Source organism: Eumetopias jubatus, unplaced genomic scaffold, assembly GCF_037043125.1.
Source record: "Eumetopias jubatus isolate StellerSeaLion01/CBP00866 unplaced genomic scaffold, mEumJub1_p1.0 scaffold_8, whole genome shotgun sequence".
NCBI classification, from domain to species: Eukaryota; Metazoa; Chordata; class Mammalia; order Carnivora; family Otariidae; genus Eumetopias; species Eumetopias jubatus.
Window position 1 is genome coordinate 42211611 of NW_028274814.1, and position 22181 is coordinate 42233791.

Consider the following 22181-nt stretch of genomic DNA (forward strand, 5'->3'; position numbering starts at 1 on the left):
GGACATTACTTGTATTTAACAGCAGTTCTTTTATTCTTGATCTCACTCAGCAAGATTATGAGGCTGAGACAGGAAGTGAATACAATGTTTGGGAATCATTTTCTGTATTAGAAATGACAATTTCTTCATCATCGCCCTGGAAGCTTTGTCTGAATGGTAGAGATTAATATACTCTTTCACATTTATCTTGTATGATTCTGAATAAATTTTGGAGTATAAGACATATTTTATTAATATTAACCACAACAATGATAATAATGGCAAACCAGTGGTAAATAGTTCTGAGACATTTCATTTATTTGTCATACTTTTTTTTTTTAAGATTTTATTTATTTACAAGAGAGAGAGATAGCAAGAGAGAGCATGAAGAGGGGCAGGGGAGAGGGAGAAGGAGGCTCCCTGCTTTGCAGTGAGCCCTGTGCGGGGCTCATCCCAGGACCTGGAGATCATGACCTGAGCCCAAGGCAGACGTTTAACTGACTGAGCCACCCAGGCGCCCTGTCATATATTTTTTTAAAGCTACATCCACATATTTAGAAATCAGAACAATTCTCCCTGGTCTTAACCTCTTCTCCTCTCACCCCTTAGATGGTCATATTTATTAGTTTCTCATGTATCCTTCCAGTGTTTTCTTTGTTTTGTTTTGTGGCAGGTCCAAATATTTATTCTTATTTACCACCTTTCTAAAAAGGTAACTTTTTTTTTTTTATATTATCCTGGACCTTGCTTTTTCTCCTTAATATATTTTGGAGATTTTTCCATATCTTTACATAAATCACTCTCTTTTTAGGGGACACAGTTACATAGTATTCCATTATGTAGCCACACCACCATTTATTTGTTAACGCAACCAGTTCCCTGTTGATGGATGTTTAGGTTATTTACCATCTTTTGCTATTAGAAATAATATTGTTACAAGTATTATTTTAAATATGGATGCCTTTGGCTCGGCTCATGATCCCGGGGTCCTGGGATTGAGTCCCGCATCGGGCTCCGTGCTCAGCGGGAGGCCTGCCTCTCCCTCTCCCACTCCCCCTGCTTGTGTTCCCTCTTTCGCTGTGTCTCTCTCTGTCAAATAAATAAATAAAATATTTTTTAAAAAATTACCTTTAAATATGGATGAATGTAAACATTCCCAGTAATAGGGTTGCTGGATCAAAGGGCAAACAGATTTGTTATTTTGATAGGTATTTTCAGATGGCCATACACTGAGGTTCTGTTGTTTCCCAGGATTTTCTCCAGGTAATGAGTATGTTAGGGCGAGGCAACCTCTGGCTGTGCCTTTAAGGAGCTGGAGCCAGGGTAGACACGCAACTAAAAAAGTTAATTAGTATACAAGTGGTAACTTTTAATAGTGGTGCTGGGTAAAATGGAAGTATTGCATTGGGGTGTTTAAATGGGATAGGTAGGTGGGGAAATGTGCTGGGAAGGGAAGACTCCCACAGAGAGCTCGCTCTGTGTTGGGTCTTGAAGAATGAGAACATATTGACCTGGTCTAGCAGTCTATGTTTTAATAAGCCCTCCAGGGGATTCTGATACACGCCCAAGTTTGAGAACCACTGCTCTAGGCAGAGGTTGGCAAACAACTATTTCTGTAAACAATGGACAGGGTTCCAGGCAGAGGCCTGGGTTTGTGATTCTGACTCTCCGGTCTGATGGAGTTCCTTTCTGGATCTATGTAAATCAATCCCAGGTGAGGGCTTTTGTTTTATTTTGTTTTTTAACTAGTGCTTTATGTAAAACAGAGCAAGGGTGATGAGCCTTCACAGTAATCAGGGAAATACAAATTCAGATCAAACTGAGATAAACTGTTCTAGTGCCAAATTGGCACAAATGGGAAACTGACATTACTAAATGTTGGAGAGGATGTGAAACGCTGCTGGGGTATGTAAATTGCTATGACCGCTTCGGTAATACCTAGTAAAGCTGAATGTTTGCATACTCTGTGGCTCAGCAATTCTAGTGCGACGCCTATATCACTAGGTGTGGGTTAGCAAACTTTTAATTAAAGGGTAGGAAGTAGTTTAGGCTTTACAAGCCATGCACTCTGTCTGAACTGCTCAAGTCCACTATTACTGTGTGAAAGAAGCCATAAAGAACATACAAACACATGTGTGACTATTCCAATATAACTGTTTACAAAAAGTAATTTGTCAGTTCTCGAGTGGTTTTCAAACATGAATCTGCAATAAGAATCACCTGGTGGGTTTATTAAAACACAGATTAACTGGACCCCAACCTCTGAGTTTCTGATTCAGGGGTCTGGGGTGGGTCCTGAGAATTTGCATTTCCAAAAGTCCTCAGGCAATGCCAGTGATCCTGATCCAGAGGCCACACTTTGAGGACCACTTCCTTAGAGAATTTGATGCACTCTGTACAAAGATAGTCACAGCAGCTTAGCTCTAAACTGGAAACAATGTAAATATCAACAGTAGAATATGTAAATACATTGTGGTAAACTCTTATGCATATTACACAATAATGAGAAGTAAGAAGTATGCCACCCTCAACAACCCTGATGTATCTCGCAAACAATGTTAAAGAACAGAAACAACACAGAGAACTACATACAGTAAGAAGCAATTCATTATAAGGTTCAACAGCAGGGGAACTAATCTGTGCTATACATGGGTGGGAAAGCTATGAAGAAAGGTGAAGCAAGTGGGCATCTAAATGTCCAGGTAGTGGATCCACTGCGGGTGGGAGGACATTGTGATCAGAAAGAGACAAGGTCTAGGAGGCTGGAGGTGATCTGTTAACTTGGGTGGGGTCACCTGAATGTTGGCTTTATGGTGTATTATTTGTTTATATTGTTTATTTCACAATTTTTACAAGATTTAAAATGCATTAAGTTGAATCTTTGATTTCTGTGTAGCTCTGTCCAAGAATGACCTATAAACAGAACTATTGAGTGCTTACTAAAAGCTGAGCAGTGTTTGTTTGTTTGTTTATTTTTAAAGCTGAGCAGTGTTTAAACACTTTAACTGTGATAAACAGTTTGCTTGGCCTGTATTCAGTTACCCCAAGAGTCCTGTTTAAAGATTTATTTATTTATTTTTAGAGAGAGACATAGAGTGCACACACAGGTGAGGAGGGCAGGGAGGGGCAGAGGGAGAGAGAGAATCTCAGACAATCTCTGAGTGCGAGCCCAGCGTGGGCTCGATCCCACAACCCCCTGAGATCTGAGCTGAGGAAATTAAGAGCTGGACACTTAACTGACACAGCCACGCAGGCGCCCCAAGAGTTCTGTTTAAATAGGGCTAATATTGTCCCCATTTTATAGACAAAGAACAGAGTCACTCAAGTCTAACCAAGTTCCTAAGGATACAGCCAAAGCAGTTTTGTTCCTCAGCCTGCTATGTGGCAATGAAGTTTACTTTAAAGGATTTTCACCTCTCATTGACATGGAAATCTATAAATATGTGGGCATTTGATACCAAATGAGGAAACAACTTGATCTGAAGAAACCTATTTTTACCTATTTCCAATTCTGTGTCCAGTGTCCATACAGAACAAGCCAACTCCTTTCTCCCAGTCTGCTCCTGGTCCTTTGTGTCTCCGTTTCCAGTTCCTTACACTGTACTTAGCGCATAAAAAGGCCTCAAAGAATTTTCCACTCAGTTCTTGATAGCTTTTCATGTACTTGATTGCTTTTGTTGCAGGTATATCCTGCTGTCTGGTCTGGTCCAGGTAGCACAGCCCCCTTCACTTTCTTTCCCCTCCAGCCTCAATTGATTATTTTGTGATAAAGTTTCCAGTCCTTTCCCTCCTCTGGTGGCTTCAAAATTGGTTCGGTTTGGTTTTTGACTTCTTCAAAACATAGTACCCAAACCTCAGTTTTTCAGTGTGGTCTGCAAGATAGTTGTCAGCATTACAAGAAGGAACAGCTTGAGCTCTAGGAACTGGGAGAAGCTGGGGTGTCTGAAGGCTTGGGGACTTCTTTCCCCCTGAATTCAGGTTCCCTTGCACTTGCTTATTCAGTCCAGCAAGAGATGGACTCATGGTTTCCTTCTGCTGCTTGTAAAAAGAGTTTTAGTCAACATAATTTATTTTCACAAGATTATTTAATAAAAATTATATATGTATTTTCATAGAATTTGCTACTTAAAATTTACTTACAATTGATTCATGAGTTACACATTTTAATTTGGGGCAGGGTGAAATTCTTAGCTCATCAACTAAATACATTAGAGTAGATGATTGCAAATAGCAGGTTAGAACAAGTTTTATGTTTACAGGTTAGATTATGAAGTATGCTACAGTGTTCATATGCTGCCTTTGTGAATATCATTACCTTTCATTGGTGATTTTTTTCTCATTTCAAAAATAACCTAATTTGGTAATAAAGGTTTTTCCCCCCCCACCCTCTCTATTTTAGTGGAGAAACAAGATTTAACAAGGAGAAAATAATTCAAGGTTAGTATACTTTATTTTAGCTGTCTCCTTTAGTGTTAATGTGATATGTGAGTTAATCAGATTTGGGGGGGGGGAGGGTAGACCGGGGGTAGCTTGTATTGTGAACAGCATTAGAGAAAGTGTCATAGCCATAGAAATATGATTAGAGCAGATGGTCATCAAGAGGAATAAGTCTCTTAAGTGAACTGAACGTAAAAAATAGGATTCTAAGTTGTTTATAGGTAGCTTCAACTGGCCCAGTCAGCTGATTGAAGAGTTATGTTGAGTCTAGTGGTCTTAAAATATAACTGCTGTGATTTAAAATGATTTCCTATTTGGAAACATGAAATTTGCTGGCTGGTGTTAATAGTATTTTTCTTCTAAGACGGTTATATTATTTTTAGCAGTAACAAGAGGTGTAAAAAGAGAATTCCTATTCTCACACAGGATTGTTACTTTATTCTAACAGATTCTTCCTCTGTTCTGCTAATTTGGGTTCAGGTCTTTTAATCTCCCTATGATCCAGCAAGTCTAGCTTTTAAAGAATATTTTGGGTAAACTCTCAGCCAGACAGGCTATTTCTGTGCTGTGATTATAAAAACATTTAGTTTTATTTTTTTGGATAGGGACATCTGGAATTTGCAGAACCTGATTTTCATACCCAGAGTGCCCCATTCCCTCTTCTGAAAACTAGTCTGATAATTAAATGAACCTTTGTTTCCCAGTGACATGTGCCCAACCCAAATTAGCCTCTGTACTTCTGCCCCTTACCACCCTGTCCTTTAGTACTGCCCACCCGTCTCATTTCATTAGACACTAACAGCGGAGCAGGAATACATATTTTTGTGATCACACCTGGTTTTGACATTTGTTTTGTGTTATTTTCCTACCTTTGTCAGTTAGATGCTTATTCTTTAAGTTAAAGCATTCAAGGCTTATATACTTCCAAGTACCATTTTTGTTGCGTAACTACAGTTTTGATATGTAGTCATTTCATAGGTATTCAGCACCAGGTGTCTTAAATTTCCACTGTGATTTCTTCAGTGACCCATGAATTATTTAGAACTATTTTGTAAATTTCCAGATGACTGGGCTTTTTGTTTTTGCTTGTTCTCTTTTATGATTGGCTTCCAATCTGACAAGATGGCTTATTTGATGAGACTCTTCGAAATCTGTTAACACGCTGTGTTTATAAATCTACCATTGTATGCTTGAGAAAAATCTGTGTTTTCTGATTGTTGGGTTTGGAGTTATATGTCAAATAATTAACCTCTGTTTTGTTCAAATTTTCTATGCTTTGCTAATTTTGTAAATTTACGAATTTGCCTGCATGACCGAAATACGGATTTATGGGTGAGATGTGGAATTTCCCATTGTGATGGCTAACTTATAGTTTAGTACCTGACATTCTGTCGATTTGTGCTTTGTGTGTTCTGCTCTTATATAGAGACTATTTCATGAGGCACATACGTATACAGGTTTAAAAATTGTTCTGCCTTCCTAGTGAATTGGATCGTTGATTATTTATAGTATCCTCACAATCCTAAGACTTTTGTCATAAAGTCTTGCATTTGTGAGTATAATATAGCTTCTCCAGCTGTTTTGGGCTTGGAATTCGCCTGGTATGTTTTTCTCTTGCCTTCCTTTCAGCCTTTCTGGGTGCTGACATCTTAAGTGTTACCTCACAAATACTACGTAGCTGATTTTGGTTCTCTTCCTCCCCTCCCTCCTCCCTCTCCTACTCCTCCCCCCCTTCCCTGCTGGCTTTGGAATGATAAACTATTTCCATTCTTTCAATTGTTACCTTTAAATTTTTACCATTCATATCTAATGAAGTATATTATCACTATCTCCTTGCCCCCAAATACAAGGAACTTATATGACTATTGCTTAGTATCTTAGTCCTATCCTTTTTTAACCACGTGACATAGGCATTATTATTTGACTCGTTATTTAGACAATGTTTAGATTTACATATATATTTACCAGTTTTCTCTCCTTCTCATTTCTTTTGCATCTCAGACCTCCATTCCTGAAGTATCTTTTTTGAAAGGTCCCCTACAGCAGATTGGTTGGTGGTAAAGATAGTTTTAATTGTTTCTATTCTAGACAATTCTATTTTTATTCTATTCAGCATTTTTTAGCCTAGACAATTTAGACTGACAGTTCTCTTAGCACTTGTTATTGTGCTGTTTTTTGTTTTTTGTTTTTTGTTTTTTGTTTTTTTCTTCCATTGCTCCTGTTAAGTCTTCTCTCAGCCAAATCATGTTCCATGGTAGGCAATCAGTCTTTGCAACTGCTTTTAAAATCTTTTGTTTGATTTTGGTATTCTATAGGTGTCCCTTAATATATCTAGGAGGGATTTTTTTTTTTTCTTTTTAATTTATCCTGCTTGGTGTTTTATCTGTAGATTTTCCATCATTTCTGGAAAATTCTCAGCCATTATCTCTTCATATTTTCTTTCTTCTTTCTGGAGTTCCAGGCAGATGTATGTTAGGGAATATCATTCTGTCCTTCATGTCTCTAATAGATGTGAGATGTGTTTCATCTCCTTTGTCTGTGCTGCATGTGGGGTAATACCACAGCCCTGTCTATGAGTTCATTAAGCCTTTCTGTTACTGAATCTCCCTTTATCCACTGAAGGATTGTTTCCCTCCTCAACAACTCATAATATTTTTCATTATTAAAAGATCTGTCTGGTTCTTTTAGAAAGCTGTTTGGTTGTTTTTGATGACTTCTTGTTACTTGCTTATTTTTGTGATTCCGTCTATATGTTTTATTCACAGTTTGTAGTCTGTATCTGCTGATTTCAATGTCTGAAGTATTAATGATTCTGGATCTGTTTTTTGTTGTTTCTGCTGACTTTCATTCACGATAGATTATTTTCTTGTGTGTTAAGTTACTGACTGAACTATTATTTGCTCTAACTTAGTAGGAAACGTGTTAGCCTTTATTCAGTCAGATTTGCGCTGAAGCGAATTTGCATTTGATTTTACTATTGACCTGAGACTATACCAGCTTCCTCGTAGGATCTCTAGCTTCCAGGAATGCTAAGTTCAGGCCTCCTACCTTGCTGTGCCATGCAGCAGGCTCCCTCCCCCAGCTGCCCCCTTGCTTGTGCTGATATCCTGGCAACTCCATTTTTCTAATGTTAATATTCAGGTTTCAGCTCAGGGTATTTTGGTTGCTTTGCATTTCCTCTTAGAGACTTTCCTTAGATCCTGTGAGCATCATGCACACACACACACACAACACATACACACACCCATTTAGTTCTTTTGCAATAGGAGGACCCTTCAGAGTGTTTAATCAGCCCTTCTCCTGGAAATGAAGGTTCCAAAGTTTTTTTGTTTTGTTTTGTTTTTTTAAGGAAAAAGAATGAAGAAAGAGGGGAACAAGGGTGAGGGGAAATAATACAATATTGAACATTTGGGCAGTGGAGGTAAAGAAGGGAAACTGTTTAGGTGAGGATCCTACCTTTCAAATGCAGCGCCTGGGTTGAGAACATAAGATCAGAGCCAGCATTAAGAAAATAACAGCTAATGAAGGGATGGGCAGACACAAGAGAAGGGAGAGCTGGAGACAACTGAATTCTCATCATCATCTGATTCCCATTAGGCAGACATTCTTTTGGGAAACATTTGAATACCTGAGCCTTTACAGGATTGTAGCTTAATATTACTTGCTTTTTTGGTTCTCTGAAAAGTTATATAGAAAAGTACCTAAGGAAATCTTTTAATAAAATATAGATAAATTCTATTTATATTTTCTTACATGTGATTTATTTGCATCTGTTATCTTTATATTTGAATGTTATTGTTCCTTCTCTGACTACCACAGGACAAGGAATAGATGAGCCTCTTTCAGAAACTGGATTTAAACAAGCAGCTGCCGCTGGCATATTTCTTAATAATGTGAAGTTTACTCATGTTTTCTCCAGTGACCTCATGAGGACAAAGCAGGTAAGTTTAGAGTCAAGGTTTAGACCGATGAGTAAAGAGTCTCAACAGTTATAACCTTGAAAACTGCTTCCAGAGTCTGTAGGAAATTCAGTCACATGCAGATACCATCCCCATTCCTCTCCTTCCCGCACTAACAGAACTTCTTTCTTTCATTTTACTTTTGTACTTTATTTTATTTTGGTAATTTTTAAATTAAAGTAGCTTGGGGAAAATGTCTAACAAAATATCTTTAAAAAGACAAAGAAGGTTTATGAGAGAGAGCCAGCAGAAACACCAGACGGGAGAATTTAACCCACAAAGACATCAAATATTGGAATCCAGACACAGTTAGAAAAGAAAACAACTGTGTTACTGTAAAGAAATAAAAGGCATGTTTGAAATATCTTTAGGGAACAAATTACTATAAAAATGACCCCAGAGAATTAAAAAGGAACCAAATAAATGTCTAAAGACTTCATGGAGGGAATAATTCACCATGAGGGAATAACAGAGTTGGAATACAGTCTCCCTGCATAAGCAACTAGAGAAACAGGACAATATTTATGAAACAGTTGTTTGCAGACATTGGACTTCAGACAGTGTGGGCCTGTGATCCCCAAATGAAGTGAAAGAAATGAGGTGAGCCCTTGAGTTGTCCTGGTGTTCCACCTGATGCAATTTCCTGATGCTGGTAGGAGAAGCCAGATAGAGCCAGTGACTTCAGTGAATTGAGAAGACAATGCTTGGAATTTGGGGAGATTAAATGACTAAAGATTGTGGGGCAGAGTGCTGGAAGAGGGTGCTGCACAGAGAAAGCACTCTAGAAATTTGGATAGGGATCCCCTGAAATTCTTGGTGGACTAGAGTCTGCCTGTGCATAGGTGAAATTGCATGAGGCCAGGTATAAAACATAACTGCTAGGGAGAGAACAGTTGCTAGGGAGCCAGAAACCAGACAATGTCAAGAGCTCCCACAGGTTGGGAATGATTTGAGTTCCTACCACCCAGAGTGGAGAGATTTTGTTAAATACATCAAGCATACAGTGGAAACTTCAGAAAGGTCACACCTTAACAGCGAGGCTGATCTGTGCTCAGGGGAACATAATGAGGAAAGAAATAGAAGATATGAAAAGAACCAAATTCATCTTCTTGAGATCAAAATACAATATTCTGAAATGAAAATTTCACAGGAGGGGATACTAGCAGGGTAGACACTGTTAAAGAAGAGGTCAGTGAACATGAAGTCATAGAAACAGAACATCCCAAAATCAAGGAAGAAAGAAGACTAAAAATGGAAAAATGGGGGTGCCTGGGTGGCTCAGTTGGTTAAGCGTCTGACTCATGATTTGAGTTCAGGTCATGATCTCATGGGTTGTGGGATTGAGCCCCACGTCAGGCTCCACGCTCAACTGGGAGTCTCCTTGAGATTCTCTCCCTCTGCCCCTTCTCCCACTCGTGTGTGCTCATGCTCTCTCTCTCTCTCTTTCTCTCTCTCTCCTTCAAATAAATAAATAAATCTTTAAAGGAAAAAAAAAGGAAAAATGAAGAGTCTCAATTGAGGGACCTGAAATAGACCCATACCTATATGGTCAGGGTGTTTTTGTTGTTGTGGGTTTTTTTTTTTGTTTTGTTTTGTTTTTTAATATTGGTTTGGGCTTTTTTGGTCAGTTGATCTTTTTTAGTTCTCTCTTTATTATTATTTTTAAAGGAGTCTGGCTAAAGGTTTATCAGTTTTATTGATCTTTTCAGAGAATCAGCTCTTGGTTTCATTGATCTGCTTTATTCTTTTTTTAGTTTCTACTTCATTTATTTATGCTCTTTATTATAATCTCCTTCCTTCTGCTGGTTTTAGGTTTTGTTCTTTTTCAAGCTCCTTTAGGTGTAAGTTAGTTTGCTTTTGAGATTTTTCTTGTTTTTTGAGGTAGGTCTGTATTGCTGTAAACTTCCCTCTTAGAATAGCTTTTGCTCCAACCCAAAGAAAAATCTTGGAACCTTGTGTTTTCGTTTTGTCTCCATGTATCTTTTTGGTTTCCTCTTTAATTTCTTGGTTGACTCATTCATTATTTAGTAGCATGTTATTTAAACATGTTAAAGAGCATGTATTTGTGCTCTTTCCAGAGTTTTTCTTGTGGTTAATGTCTAGTTTCATACTGTTGTGGTTAGAAAAGATACATGGTAGGACTTTGGTCTTTCTGAATTTATTGAAACTTGTTTTGTGCTCTAATATGTGATCTCTTCTGGAGAGTGTTCCATGTACACTTGAAAAGGATATGTAGTCTGTTGTTTTAGGATAAAATGTTGTGAATATGTCTATCTGTTAAATCCATCTGGTCCAGTGTGTCATTCAAAGCCACTGTTTCCTTGTTGATTTTCTGTTTAGATGATCTGTCTATTAATGTAAGGGAGATGTTAAAGTCCCCAACTATTACTGTATTCCTATCAATTACTTCCTTTATGTTTCTTATTAACTCCTTTATGTATTTGGGTGCTCACATGTTGGGTGCATAAATATTTACAATAGTTATATCTTCTTGTTGGATTGTTCTGTTGATTATTATATAGTATTCTTTGTCTCTTGTTACAGTCTTTGTTTCAAAGTCTCTTTCGTCCAGTATAAGTATTGTACTCCAGCCTTCTTTTGACATCCATTTGCCTGATAAATGTTTCTCCATCCCCTCACTTTCAATCTGCATGTGTCTTTATGCCTGAAATGAGCCTCTTGTGGGCAGCTTATAGATGGGTTTTGTTTTTTTATCCATTTTGTCATCCTATTTCTTCTGATTGGAGCATTTAGTCTGTTTACATTCAAAGTCATTATTGATAGGTAATTATTGAATTTACCTTGATGAAGTCCCAATAGTTCATTTTGTGTGTTCTTCATTTCTGATTGTTTTTTATCTCTGTGTTAAGGGTCTCACTGACATCCTCCACTTTTTTCTCAACTCCAGGGAGTATCTATATGAGCATTACTTTAAATTCTCTATCAGGCATATTACTTCTCTCCATTTCACTTAGGTCTCTTGCTGTGATTTTGTCCTGTTCTTTCATTTGGGGCATATCCCTATCTCCTCATTTTGTATAACTCGCTGTGTCTGCTTCTGTGTGTCAGGAAAGTCAGCTACATCTCCTGCTGTTGCAAGTTGTGGCCTGTGAAGAAGTCCTGTCATGTGCTGCAGCACAGTGTCCCCTCTTCACCAGCACCTGACTCTTCAGGGGTGTCTCCTGTGTGCTGTGTGCACCCTGCTGTCAAGGCTGAGCCTCTTTTGCTTTCAGTCTAGTCATCTACAATGGCTCTCTTTGCCTGTTGTGGGTAGGGTTTGGTCCCTGTGTTGTTAGTGGGCCAATCTGGTGGGGCTGCCTTGGGCTTGAGTTGAGTCAGACCAGGCATTTGCCAGAGCTGTGGTAGCACCAGACTGCAGGGCGCTTTCCCTGTGTTGTGCTCCAAGAAGCTTTCATTGGTGGGCACGGCCTGCCGTCAGACCAGTTGTCTGCCTTCAGCCCACTGCTGGGACCACAGTGTGACTCGGGTGTATGCTTATCTTTCCCTCTTCCCAGGGCAGGAGTCACTTTGGAGTGGTGCTGGCCACTGTTGGGGCTACTTAGGCACTGCCAGGCCTGTGGCACCACCCTGGTTGGGCGGGGCCAACATTGTATTGGAGGCAGTGGATCCACAAGGTGCTGGAGGGTGGGGTGGCAGTGTTAGCAAGTTAGGTAGTGAATGTCTGCCTCGCCGGGTCCCACAGGGGCCGTGTGTGTATGCTGTGGGGCTGGGGAGGGAGATGGTGCGTGTCAGCTCCTTTGTTCCCGGAGGAGTCTCCTTGTGACTGTTGCCCCTCTGGACTTGCTCTGAGATTAGTAAATTACTCTCCCTCCTGTATGCCCCAGGCGTTTTTGAAACTGCTGCTTCTGTATTCTATCTTGTTGGGCAGTTTGTTGTGCTCTCTCTCTTTTTTTTTTTAAATTTCATTTTATTATGTTATGTTAGTCACCATACAATACATCATTAGTTTTTGACGTAGTGTTCCATGATTCATTGTTTGCGTATAACACCCAGTGCTCCATGCAATACGTGCCCTCCTTAATACCCATCACCGGGCTAACCCATCCCCCCACCCTCCTCCCCTCTAAAACCCTCAGATTGTTTCTCAGAGTCCATAGTCTCTCATGGTTCATCTCTCCCTCTGATTTCTCCCCCTTCATTTTTCCCTTCCTTCTAATGTCCTCCATGCTATTCCTTATGATCCACGAATAAGTGAAACCATATGACAATTGACGTTCTCTGCTTGACTTACTTCACTTAGCATAATCTCCTCCAGTCCCATCCATGTGGATGTAAAAGTTGCGTATTCATCCTTTCTGATGGCTGAGTAATATTCCATTGTATATATGGACCACATCTTCTTTATCCATTCATCTGTTGAAGGGCATCTCGGCTCTTTTCACGGTTTGGCTATTGCGGACATTGCTGCTGTGAACACTGGGGTGCATATGGCCCTTCTTTTCACTACATCTGTGTCTTTGGGGTAAATACCCAGGAGTGCAATTGCTGGGTCATAGGTTAGCTCTGTTTCTAATTTTTTGAGGCACTTCCACACTGGTTTCCAAAGTGGCTGTACCAATTTGCATTCCCACCAACAGTGTAAGAGGGTTCCCCTTTCTCCACAACCTCTCCAACATTTGTTGTTTCTTGCCTTGTCAATTTTTGCCATTCTAACTGGTTTAAGGTAGTATCTCAATGTGATTTGAATTTCCCTGATGGCTAATGATGATGAACATTTTTTCATGTGTCTCTTGGCCATTTGTGTCTTCTTTGGAGAAGTGTCTGTTCATGTCTTCTGCCCATTTTTTGACTTGATTCTTTGTTTTTTAGGTGTTGAGTTTGAGAAGTTCTTTATAGAGCTTGGAAATCAGTGGTTTGTCTGTAGTGTCATTTGCAAATATCTTCTCCCCTTCGGTGGGTTGCCTCTTTGTTTTGTTGACTGTTTCCTTTGCTGTGCAGAAGCTTTTTATCTTGATGAAGTCCCAAAAGTTCATTTTTGCTTTTGTTTCACTAGCCTTTGGAGATGAATCTTGAAAGAAGTTGCTGTGGCTGATGTCAAAGAGGTTGCTTCCTATGTTCTCTAGGATTTTGATGGATTCCTGTCTCACATTGAGGTCTTTCATCCATTTTGAGTTTATCTTTGTGTGTGGTGTTAGAGATGGTCGAGTTTCATTCTTCTGCATGTGGCTGTCCAATTTTCCCAGTACCATTTATTGAAGAGACTGTCTTTTTTCCATTGCATATTTTTTCCTGCTTTGTCGAAGATTATTTCACCATAGAGCTGAGGGTCCACATCTGGGCTCTGTATTCTGTTCCATTGGTCTGTATGTCTGTTTTTGTGCCAGTACCATGCTGTCTTGGTGATCACTGCTTTGTAATATAGCTTGAAATCGGGCAACGTGATGCCCCCAGCTTTGTTTGTCTTTTTCAGCATTTCCTTGGCAATTCGGGGTCTTTTCTGATTCCATACAAATTTTAGGATTGTTTGTTCCAGCAGTTTGAAAAATGTCATTGGAATTTTGATTGGGATGGCGTTGAAGGTATAGATTGCTCTGGGTAACATAGACATTTTAACAATGTTTATTCTTCCGATCCATGAGCGTGGAATGTTTTTCCATCTTTTTGTGTCTTTTTCAATTTCTTTCAAGAGTGTTTTGTAGTTCCTAGAGTATAGATCCTTTACCTCTTTAGTTAGGTTTATTCCGAGGTATCTTACGGTTTTTGGTGCTATTGTAAATGGAATCGTTTCTCTAATTTCTCTTTCTATGGTTGTATTGTCAGTGGATAAGAAAGCAACTGATTTCTGTGCATTGATTTTGTATCCTGCCACATTACTGAATTCTAGTAAATTGGGGGTGGAGTCTTTGGGTTTTCCGCATAAAGTATCATGTCATCTGCAAAAAGAGAGTTTGACTTCTTCTTTGCCAATTTGAAACCTTTTATTTTTATTGTCTGATTGCTGTTGCTAGGACTTCTAGTACTATGTTGAACAATAGTGGCAAGAATGGACATCCTTGACGTGTTCCTGATCTTAAGGGAAAAGCTCTCAGCTTTTCCCCATTGAGGATATTCGCTGTGGGTTTTTCATAGATGGATTTTATGATCTTGAAGAATGTTCCCTCTATCCCTATACTCTGAAGAGTTTTAATCAGGAAAGGATGCTGTATTTTGTCAGATTCTTTTTCTGCATCAATTGAGAGGACCATGGTTCTCTCTCCTCTTATTAATGCGTTCTGTCACATTGATTGATTTGTGAATGTTGAACCACCCTTGTATCCCGGGGAGAAATCCCACTTGGTCGTGGTGGATGATCCTTTTAATATATTGTTGAATCCTGTTAGCTAGGATTTTGTTGAGGATTTTGGAATCCATATTTATCAGGGATATCAGTCTGAAATTCTCCTTTTTGATGGGGTCTTTGCCAGGTTTGGCCAGGTAATGCTGGCCTCATAGAATGAGCCTGGAAGCTTTCCTTCTCTTTCTATTTTTTGAAAGAGCTTCAGGAGAATAGGTATTGTTTCTTCTTTGAATGTTTGGTAGAATTCCCCAGGGAATCCATCAGGCCCTGGACTCCTGTTTTTTGGGAGGTTTTTGATCACTGCTTCAATGTCGTTACTGGTTAGTGGCCTATTCAGGTTGTCAGTTTCTTCCTGTTTCAGTCTTGGCAGTTTATAGGTTTCCAGGAAAGCCTCCATTTCATCCAGATTGCTCAGTTTATTGGCATATAGTTGTTGATAATAATTTCTAATAATTGTTTCTGTTTTTTTGATATTAGTTGTGATCTCTCCCCTTTCATTCATAATTTTATTAATTTGGGTCCTTTCTCTTTTCTTTTGGATAAGTCTGGCCAGTGGTTTATTGATCTTATTATTTCTTTCAAAGAACCAGCTTCTGGTTTCATTGATCTCCTCTACTGTGTTTCTGGTTTCTAATTCATTGATCTCTGCTCTAATCTTAATTACTTCTCTTCTGATGCGTGGCTTAGGCATCATTTGTTCCTTTTTCTCTAGTTCTTTAAGGTGTAGAGTGAGTTGGTGAATTCGGGATTTTTCTATTTTTTTGAGTGAGGCTTGGATGGCCATGTAGTTCCCCCTTAGGACCGCCTTTGCTGTATCCCATAGGTTTTGGACTGATGTGTTTTTGTTCTCATTGGTTTCCATGAATTGTTTAAGTTCTTTGATTTCCTGTTTGACCCAAACATTTTTGAGCAGAGTAGTCTTTAGCTTCCAAGTGTTTGAATTTCTTCCAATTTTTTTCTTGTGATTGAGTTCCAGTTTTAAAGGATTGTGGTCTGAGAATATGCAGGGAATAATCTCAGTCTTTTGGTATCGGTTGAGACCTGATTTGTGACCCAGTATGTGCTCTGTTCTCGAGAAAGTTCCATGTGCACTCGAGAAGAATGAGTATTCTGTTGTTTTAGGGTGGAATGTTCTGTATATATCTATGAGGTCCATCTGGTCCAGTGTGTCATTCAAAGCTCTTGTTTCTTTGTTGATTTTCTGCTTAGATGATCTGTCTATTGCTGAGAGTGGAGTATTGAGGTCTCCTACAAATAATGTATTGTTATCAGTATGACTCTTTTGGTTAGCAGCTGGTTTATGTAGATGGGTGCTCCCATGTTGGGGGCGTAGATATTTACAACTGTTAGATCTTCTTGTTGGATAGGCCCTTTAAGAATGATGTAAGTGTCCTTCTGTGTCTCTAACTACAGTCTTTAGCTTAAAATCTAATTTGTCTGATATAAGAATTGCTACCCCAGCTTTCTTTTGAGGTCTGTTGGCATGGAAGATAGATCTCCATCCCTTCACTTTCAGTCTGGATATATGTCTAGGTTCAAAATGAGTCTCCTGTAGACAGCGTATGGATGGGTCCTGTCTTTTTATCCAGTCTGCAACCCTCTGCCATTTTATGGGACCATTTAGGCTGTTCTCATTGAGAGTCATTATTGAAGGATATGAATTTATTGTCATCATGTTGCCTGTGAAGACCTTGTTTTTATATTGTCCCTGTAAATTTCTGTTATATATCACTCTTGGGGTCTTTCTCCTTTTATAGAACCCCCCTTAATATTTCTTGCAGGGCTGGCTTAGTGGTCACATATTCTTTCAGTTTCTGCTGGCCTTGGGAGCTCTGCATCTCTCCATCCATTTAAGTGAAAGTCGTGCCAGATGAAGTATTCTTGGCTGCATGTTCTTCTCATTTAGTACCCTGAATATGTCTTGCCAGGCCTTTCTGGCTTGCCAGGTCTCTGTGGATAGGTCTGATGTTATTCTGATGTTCCTTCCTCTGTATGTAAGGAATCTCTTCCCCCTAACTGCCCTTAAGATAGTTTCCTTGGTTCTAAGATTTGCCAGTTTTACTATTACATGCTGGGGTGTTGGCCCGTTTTCCTTAATCTTGGGGGAGGTCCTCTCTGCCTCTAGGACAAGAATGTTTGTTTCATTCCCCAGATTAGGGAAGTTCTCAGCTATGATTTGCTCAAATATATCTTCTAGTCCTCTCCCTCTCCACCCCCTCAGGGATTCCAATAATTCTGACATTGGAACGTTTCATGGTGTCACTTATTTCTCTGATTCTATTTTCATGGATTCCGAGTTGTTTTTCCCTGGCCTCCTCGTTTCCTTTTTTGTCTATTAATTAGTCTTCTAGGTCACTAATTCATTCTTCTGCCTCACTTACCCTAGCTGTTAGATTATCTAGATTAGATTCGATCTCATTGATAGCATTTTTAAATTCTGCCCATTCAGCTTTCATTTCTGCCCTTAGAGACTCTATGTTGCCATTAATTGATTTCTCCATTCTAGCCATTTTCTTCACAATTGCTAGCCTGAATTCCATCTCCGACATCTTGGTTATATCTGAATCCATTTGTAAATCTGTGGCATAAGTCATAGTCTCTGAGTCTCTTTAAGGGCTTGGACTCAGCTTCCTCTTGCCCTCGGGGCTCTCCCAGACCCAGTCCTGTTGATCTTTTAAATTCCAGGTTTTAAGTCCTGCTGGGTGTAAGAACTCAGAAAGTTTGGACCCTCTGGTTTTCAAAGCCAAATGTTATGAGGGATTTGTCTTCCTCACAGGGGCTTCCCGATGCGAGGGTCTGTTTTTCTTCCTTCAACAGGCCTTTGGCTCCCTCCCTCCTGTGGGTGGCCCATGGGCCCATTTTGCTCTCCATCACATCTCATTGTAGCCTCTTCTCTACCTTTAGTTGTGGAATTTGTTCTGCCAGTCTTTGGGTCATTTTCTGGGTTATTTACACTGATGTGAATGTTACCTTGTTGTATCCGTGGAAGGAGGTAAACCTGGGTTCCTCCTACTCTGCCATCTTCCCTGGAAGTCAGAATCTTTTTATTAATTGGGTTTTTACAAAGGTGCCAAGGTAATTCAGCACTTGAAAGATACTCTTTTCAATAAAATATGCTGAAACAATGGGCTATCCATGTGGAAAAACATGAACTTTTGCCTTTAGTTCCTATAACACAAAAATTAACTTGTAGTTGATCTCAGCACAAATCTAAAAGCTAAATCTATATATTTTCTATAAGAAAACAGAGAAAAATCTTTATAAAGGTTTCTTAGTGCAAAGCATAAACAAGATGCAGATTGGGAGGAAATTATGAATGTGTATATTACATATCTAATGTATGTGTGTGTATATATCTGACAAATTATCTAGATATTTTTATCTAAATTTTTTATCTAAATTTTTTTCAACTCAGTAATTAGACAAACACCCACTTCAAAATGAGCAAAAGATTTGAATTTGACCAGGCACTTCACAAAAGAGAATATGGAAGGTCAGTAAGGAGATGAAAAGATGCTTGGCAGAAGTGATCTTAATGGAAATGCAAATTAAAACCATAATAAGATGCTATTACACAAATATTTGCAAATGCCAAAAATTAAAAAGATAAAAGAATGTGGGGGCTCCTGGGTGGCTCAGTTGGTTAAGCCACTGCCTTAGGCCAGGTCATGATCCTGGAGTCCCGGGATCCTGGATTAGGATCGAGTCCCACTGCAGGCTCCCTGCCAGCCCTCCCCCCTCTTGCGCCCTCTCTCTCTCTCAAATAAATAAATAAAACATCTTTTTTAAAAAAAGATAAAAAAATGTGGAACAACTAGAACTCCTATATTGCTAGTGAGAATGTAAAATGGAGCAACTGCTTTGGAAAACAGTGGAAGTTTAACATACACTAATCATATGATCCAGCAATTTCCATCCTAAGAATTTATCCAAGAGAAATCACGTGTGTTTACAGAGAGACTTGTATATAATTTTTTAACACCTTTGTTTATAATAAGCAAAGAGTCGGATCACCTGTGTTCATCTGTAGGTGAATGGATAAGTGAACTGTGATGCATTCACACGGTGGAGTACAGCTCAGCAGCAACATGGAAAAGTCTCAAAAACATGCTGAACAAAAGAAGCCAGGCACAAAAGAGTACACAGTGTAGGACTCCATTTATGGGAGACTAGAAAAGACAGATCTAATCTTCAGTTACATAAAGCAGATCCGTGGTTGCCAGGGGCCAGGAGTGAGGGGGATCAACTAGGAAAGACACAAAGGAATCTTTTAGGGTGACAGAATTCTTCCATATCTTGATTTTGGTGGTATTTAGAAAGGTATATATATTTTTTAAAACTCAGTGAACTGTACACTTAGGAATAGGTATATTTTTTGTTGTAAATTATACCTCAATAAAATTGTTTTAAAAATGCAGAACAAGTTAATAAACCAAAAAGAAGAAACTCAGGGGATGTACTAAGTTATTAGATTAAACATGGCCAAAATAATCATTAGCTCATAGGTAAATGTAAGATAGTAACTGAAATGTAGCACAGTGTAATGAATATATTAAAAATATGAGAGTTTAAAAGAAATCAAGAATATGATGAGGTCTGGTGTCTTTCAGAAGGAGGTATTTAAAATGGGAAAGGGGTAGGGCGCCTGGGTGGCTCAGTTGTTAAGTGTCTGCCTTTGGCTCAGGTCATGATCCCAGGGTCCTGGGATCGAGTCCCACATCGGGCTCCTTGCTCAGTGGGAAACCTGTTTCTCCCTCTCCCACTCCCCCTGCTTGTGTTCCTGCTCTCGCTGTCTCTCTGTCTCTGTCAAATAAATAAATAAAATCTTTAAAAATAAATAAATAAAATGGGAAAGGGGTCGAAGAAGTCACAGTTGATAATTTTACAGAACTGTTGAAAGATCACAGATCTAGAAAGGGTGATAAATCCCTGTCAAGGTAAATAAAAAGAAACCCATATCTACGCTTACAGTAACAAAATTGCAAAACTCCAAAGAAGGACAAACATCATCCACTAATGGCCAATATTAGACTATCAACAAATTTGTTAGTATTGGTAATAATTTTTTTTTTAATGCACTGAGTGATAATAAAGACTAACTTAGAGTTTTATACCCAGCAAAAACAATTGTCTAGACTGTAGGTGATATGAAGACATTTCGGACAAACAGGCTATAAAGAAACTTTGAAAGGCTAACGGAAGAAGGAAAATAATGCCAGAAGGGAGGTCTGAGTTTTAGAAAAGATTGGTGAGCAAAGACACTGGTAAAGGTAAATGTAAACAAATATTGATAATACAGAATCATAATGATGACAGTGTTTACTTCGTGGGGAGGGGATTAAAAAGGCAGGTTGTGGACTTAAATTTATTTCTACAATTTTGCAAATACAGTGTCTTGTTGATCAAAAATAACCAGGCACATCACGAGAGAAAGGAACATGAACAAAAATGAGCCCAAACAAAAGACAACAGAAACAGCTTCAGGAGTTCTTCAATTACTGGTTACCAGACACGTTCTTTAAAATAGCCACTGAACGCATAGATTAAAAAATGACACTGAGAATTTCAGCAGAGAACTGGAAACGATGTAGAAGAACCAAGCGTGAATTCTTGAACTGAAAATGTAACTGAAATTAAGACTCAGTAGATGGGTTTAACAGCAGTTTAGGCACACCTGGATGGAGAATTAATGAACTGGAACCTTTTCTGTAAAGGGCCATATAGTACGTATTTTAAGTTTTATGGGCTGTATGCTGTCTTATCACAACTGTTCAGCTCTGCTGTTGTACCGTGAGAGCAGCCACAAACAATATGTAAGGGGTTGTGTTCTAATAGATCTTCATTCACAACAACAAGCCTCAGTCTGGATTTGGGCTATAGTTTGCTGACCTCTGAACTAGAAGATAGCACAGAAGGAAATAATCCAAATTTGTGTGAAGAGACGAAGGATGAGCAGTACAGAAGAGAGGTAACTTTCATGAAGGAAAATTATTTCTAGTTTTTTTTTTTTTTAAGATTTTATTTCTTTGAGAGAGAGAGAGAGAGTGAGGGAAAGAGCAAGCACAAGCAGGGGGAGTGGCAGAGGGAGAGGGAGAAGCAGGCTCCCCACTGAGCAGGGAGGCCGATGCGGGGCTCGGATCCCAGGATCCCGGGATCATGACCTGAGCCGAAGGCAGACGCTTAATGGACTGGGCCACCCAGGCGCCCCTCTAATTCTTTTTGATTTTGCTGTGCTGTATTTTGACATTTTGGCCAGAATGACTGTTTTTATGAGAAAAGAAAACGTTGTCTTTCCATTTTCAGACCGTGCATGGGATTTTGGAGAAGAGCAAAGTTTGCAAAGATTTGACAGTAAAGTATGATTCAAGACTTCGAGAAAGAGTAAGTAGCTTACTTATATATTATCCTTCACCATAAATTATCAGTAAACCACCTCAGTTGATCTGATGCATTCTTGATAAGGGTGTGGAATCAGCTAATATATGTTAAGAACCTGCTATGTGACCGTGGCTGTTATATACGCTCATACATAGTATCTTATTTAGTTATTAAATTTGTGTGAGGTAGGCATCCTAAATTATAAAAGCAAAGTCTGCTCATAAGAACTAGTACAAAAGAGTTGGAGGTAAAAGTGCACAGTTCTCTTGTCAGCTCCCCATCCTACTTCTCAATTTTAAGCTTCAATAGACTTTCTTATGCCCATTTTATTTATCAGAAATGACTCTTGCTGAAATGGCAATTTAGCTAAAGCCACATCTCACTTTCAGATCTAAGATTTGACCCCACGTCTCCTCCTAGAGCAGTTTTTGCTCTTTCGTACAGGCCTTTAAGCAGGCTAATGTCCCTGGCAGCCCTGTGATTTCTTCTGTACCTGGATAGAAATGTCAAATGGCTGGGGATCTCTAAAGAATTGCTTTTCATAACTTGCGTGTGTTCTCTGTTCTCATCCAAATATATACTACAACTTCCACAGAGATACTGCCTGGAGAGGCTCGCTCTGTGCCTGGGAACCCAGTTCCAGTGCCAGACAAGCATCGTGAGTTCAGCGGAGTGCTGAGCGAGGCCTGTCACCTACAGTAGGGAGAGTGTGATCATTGGCTGCGCTGTCTCTTCTCACTCCGCTCTCTTCCTGAGTAGCTTCATCCTCTCCTGTGATTTCAGTTGATGTTCATATATATATGTTTAGCTGAGAGCTCTTGCCTAAGCTCACGTCTCAAACTACCTACTTTTTATCTCTGTGTGTGCCCCACAGCTCAGTGGAATGCACCACCTTTTCTCTCCCCGGCCCCTGCTTTACCCAGTTGTTCAAACCACACATTTTTGACTTGAACTTGCCTCCCATGTGCACATCCTACCATCATCTTGTCAGTGCTGCTGTTGTGTAGTAGTTCCTTAACCCACTGCTGCCGTCCTACTGCCCTCAGTGTCCTCTGTCTCCTAGCTCACTGGGAACAACGATCCTCCTGTCTTCTGACTGGCGCTCGCTTTTCGCATCTCATCTCCGTGCT

General features: G+C 39.4%; 1 protein-coding gene across 1 annotated transcript in view; it reads left to right on the forward strand.

Annotated features, from left to right (window-relative positions):
• Nucleotides 1–22181, forward strand: part of TIGAR (TP53 induced glycolysis regulatory phosphatase) — a 32723-nt gene that overhangs the window by 4821 nt on the left and 5721 nt on the right. Inside the window, exons 2-4 of the mRNA XM_028121241.2 lie at nt 4379–4416; nt 8236–8357; nt 20977–21054. Coding sequence (XP_027977042.1) covers nt 4379–4416; nt 8236–8357; nt 20977–21054 — 238 coding nt within the window. The remainder of the gene's footprint in view (nt 1–4378; nt 4417–8235; nt 8358–20976; nt 21055–22181) is intronic.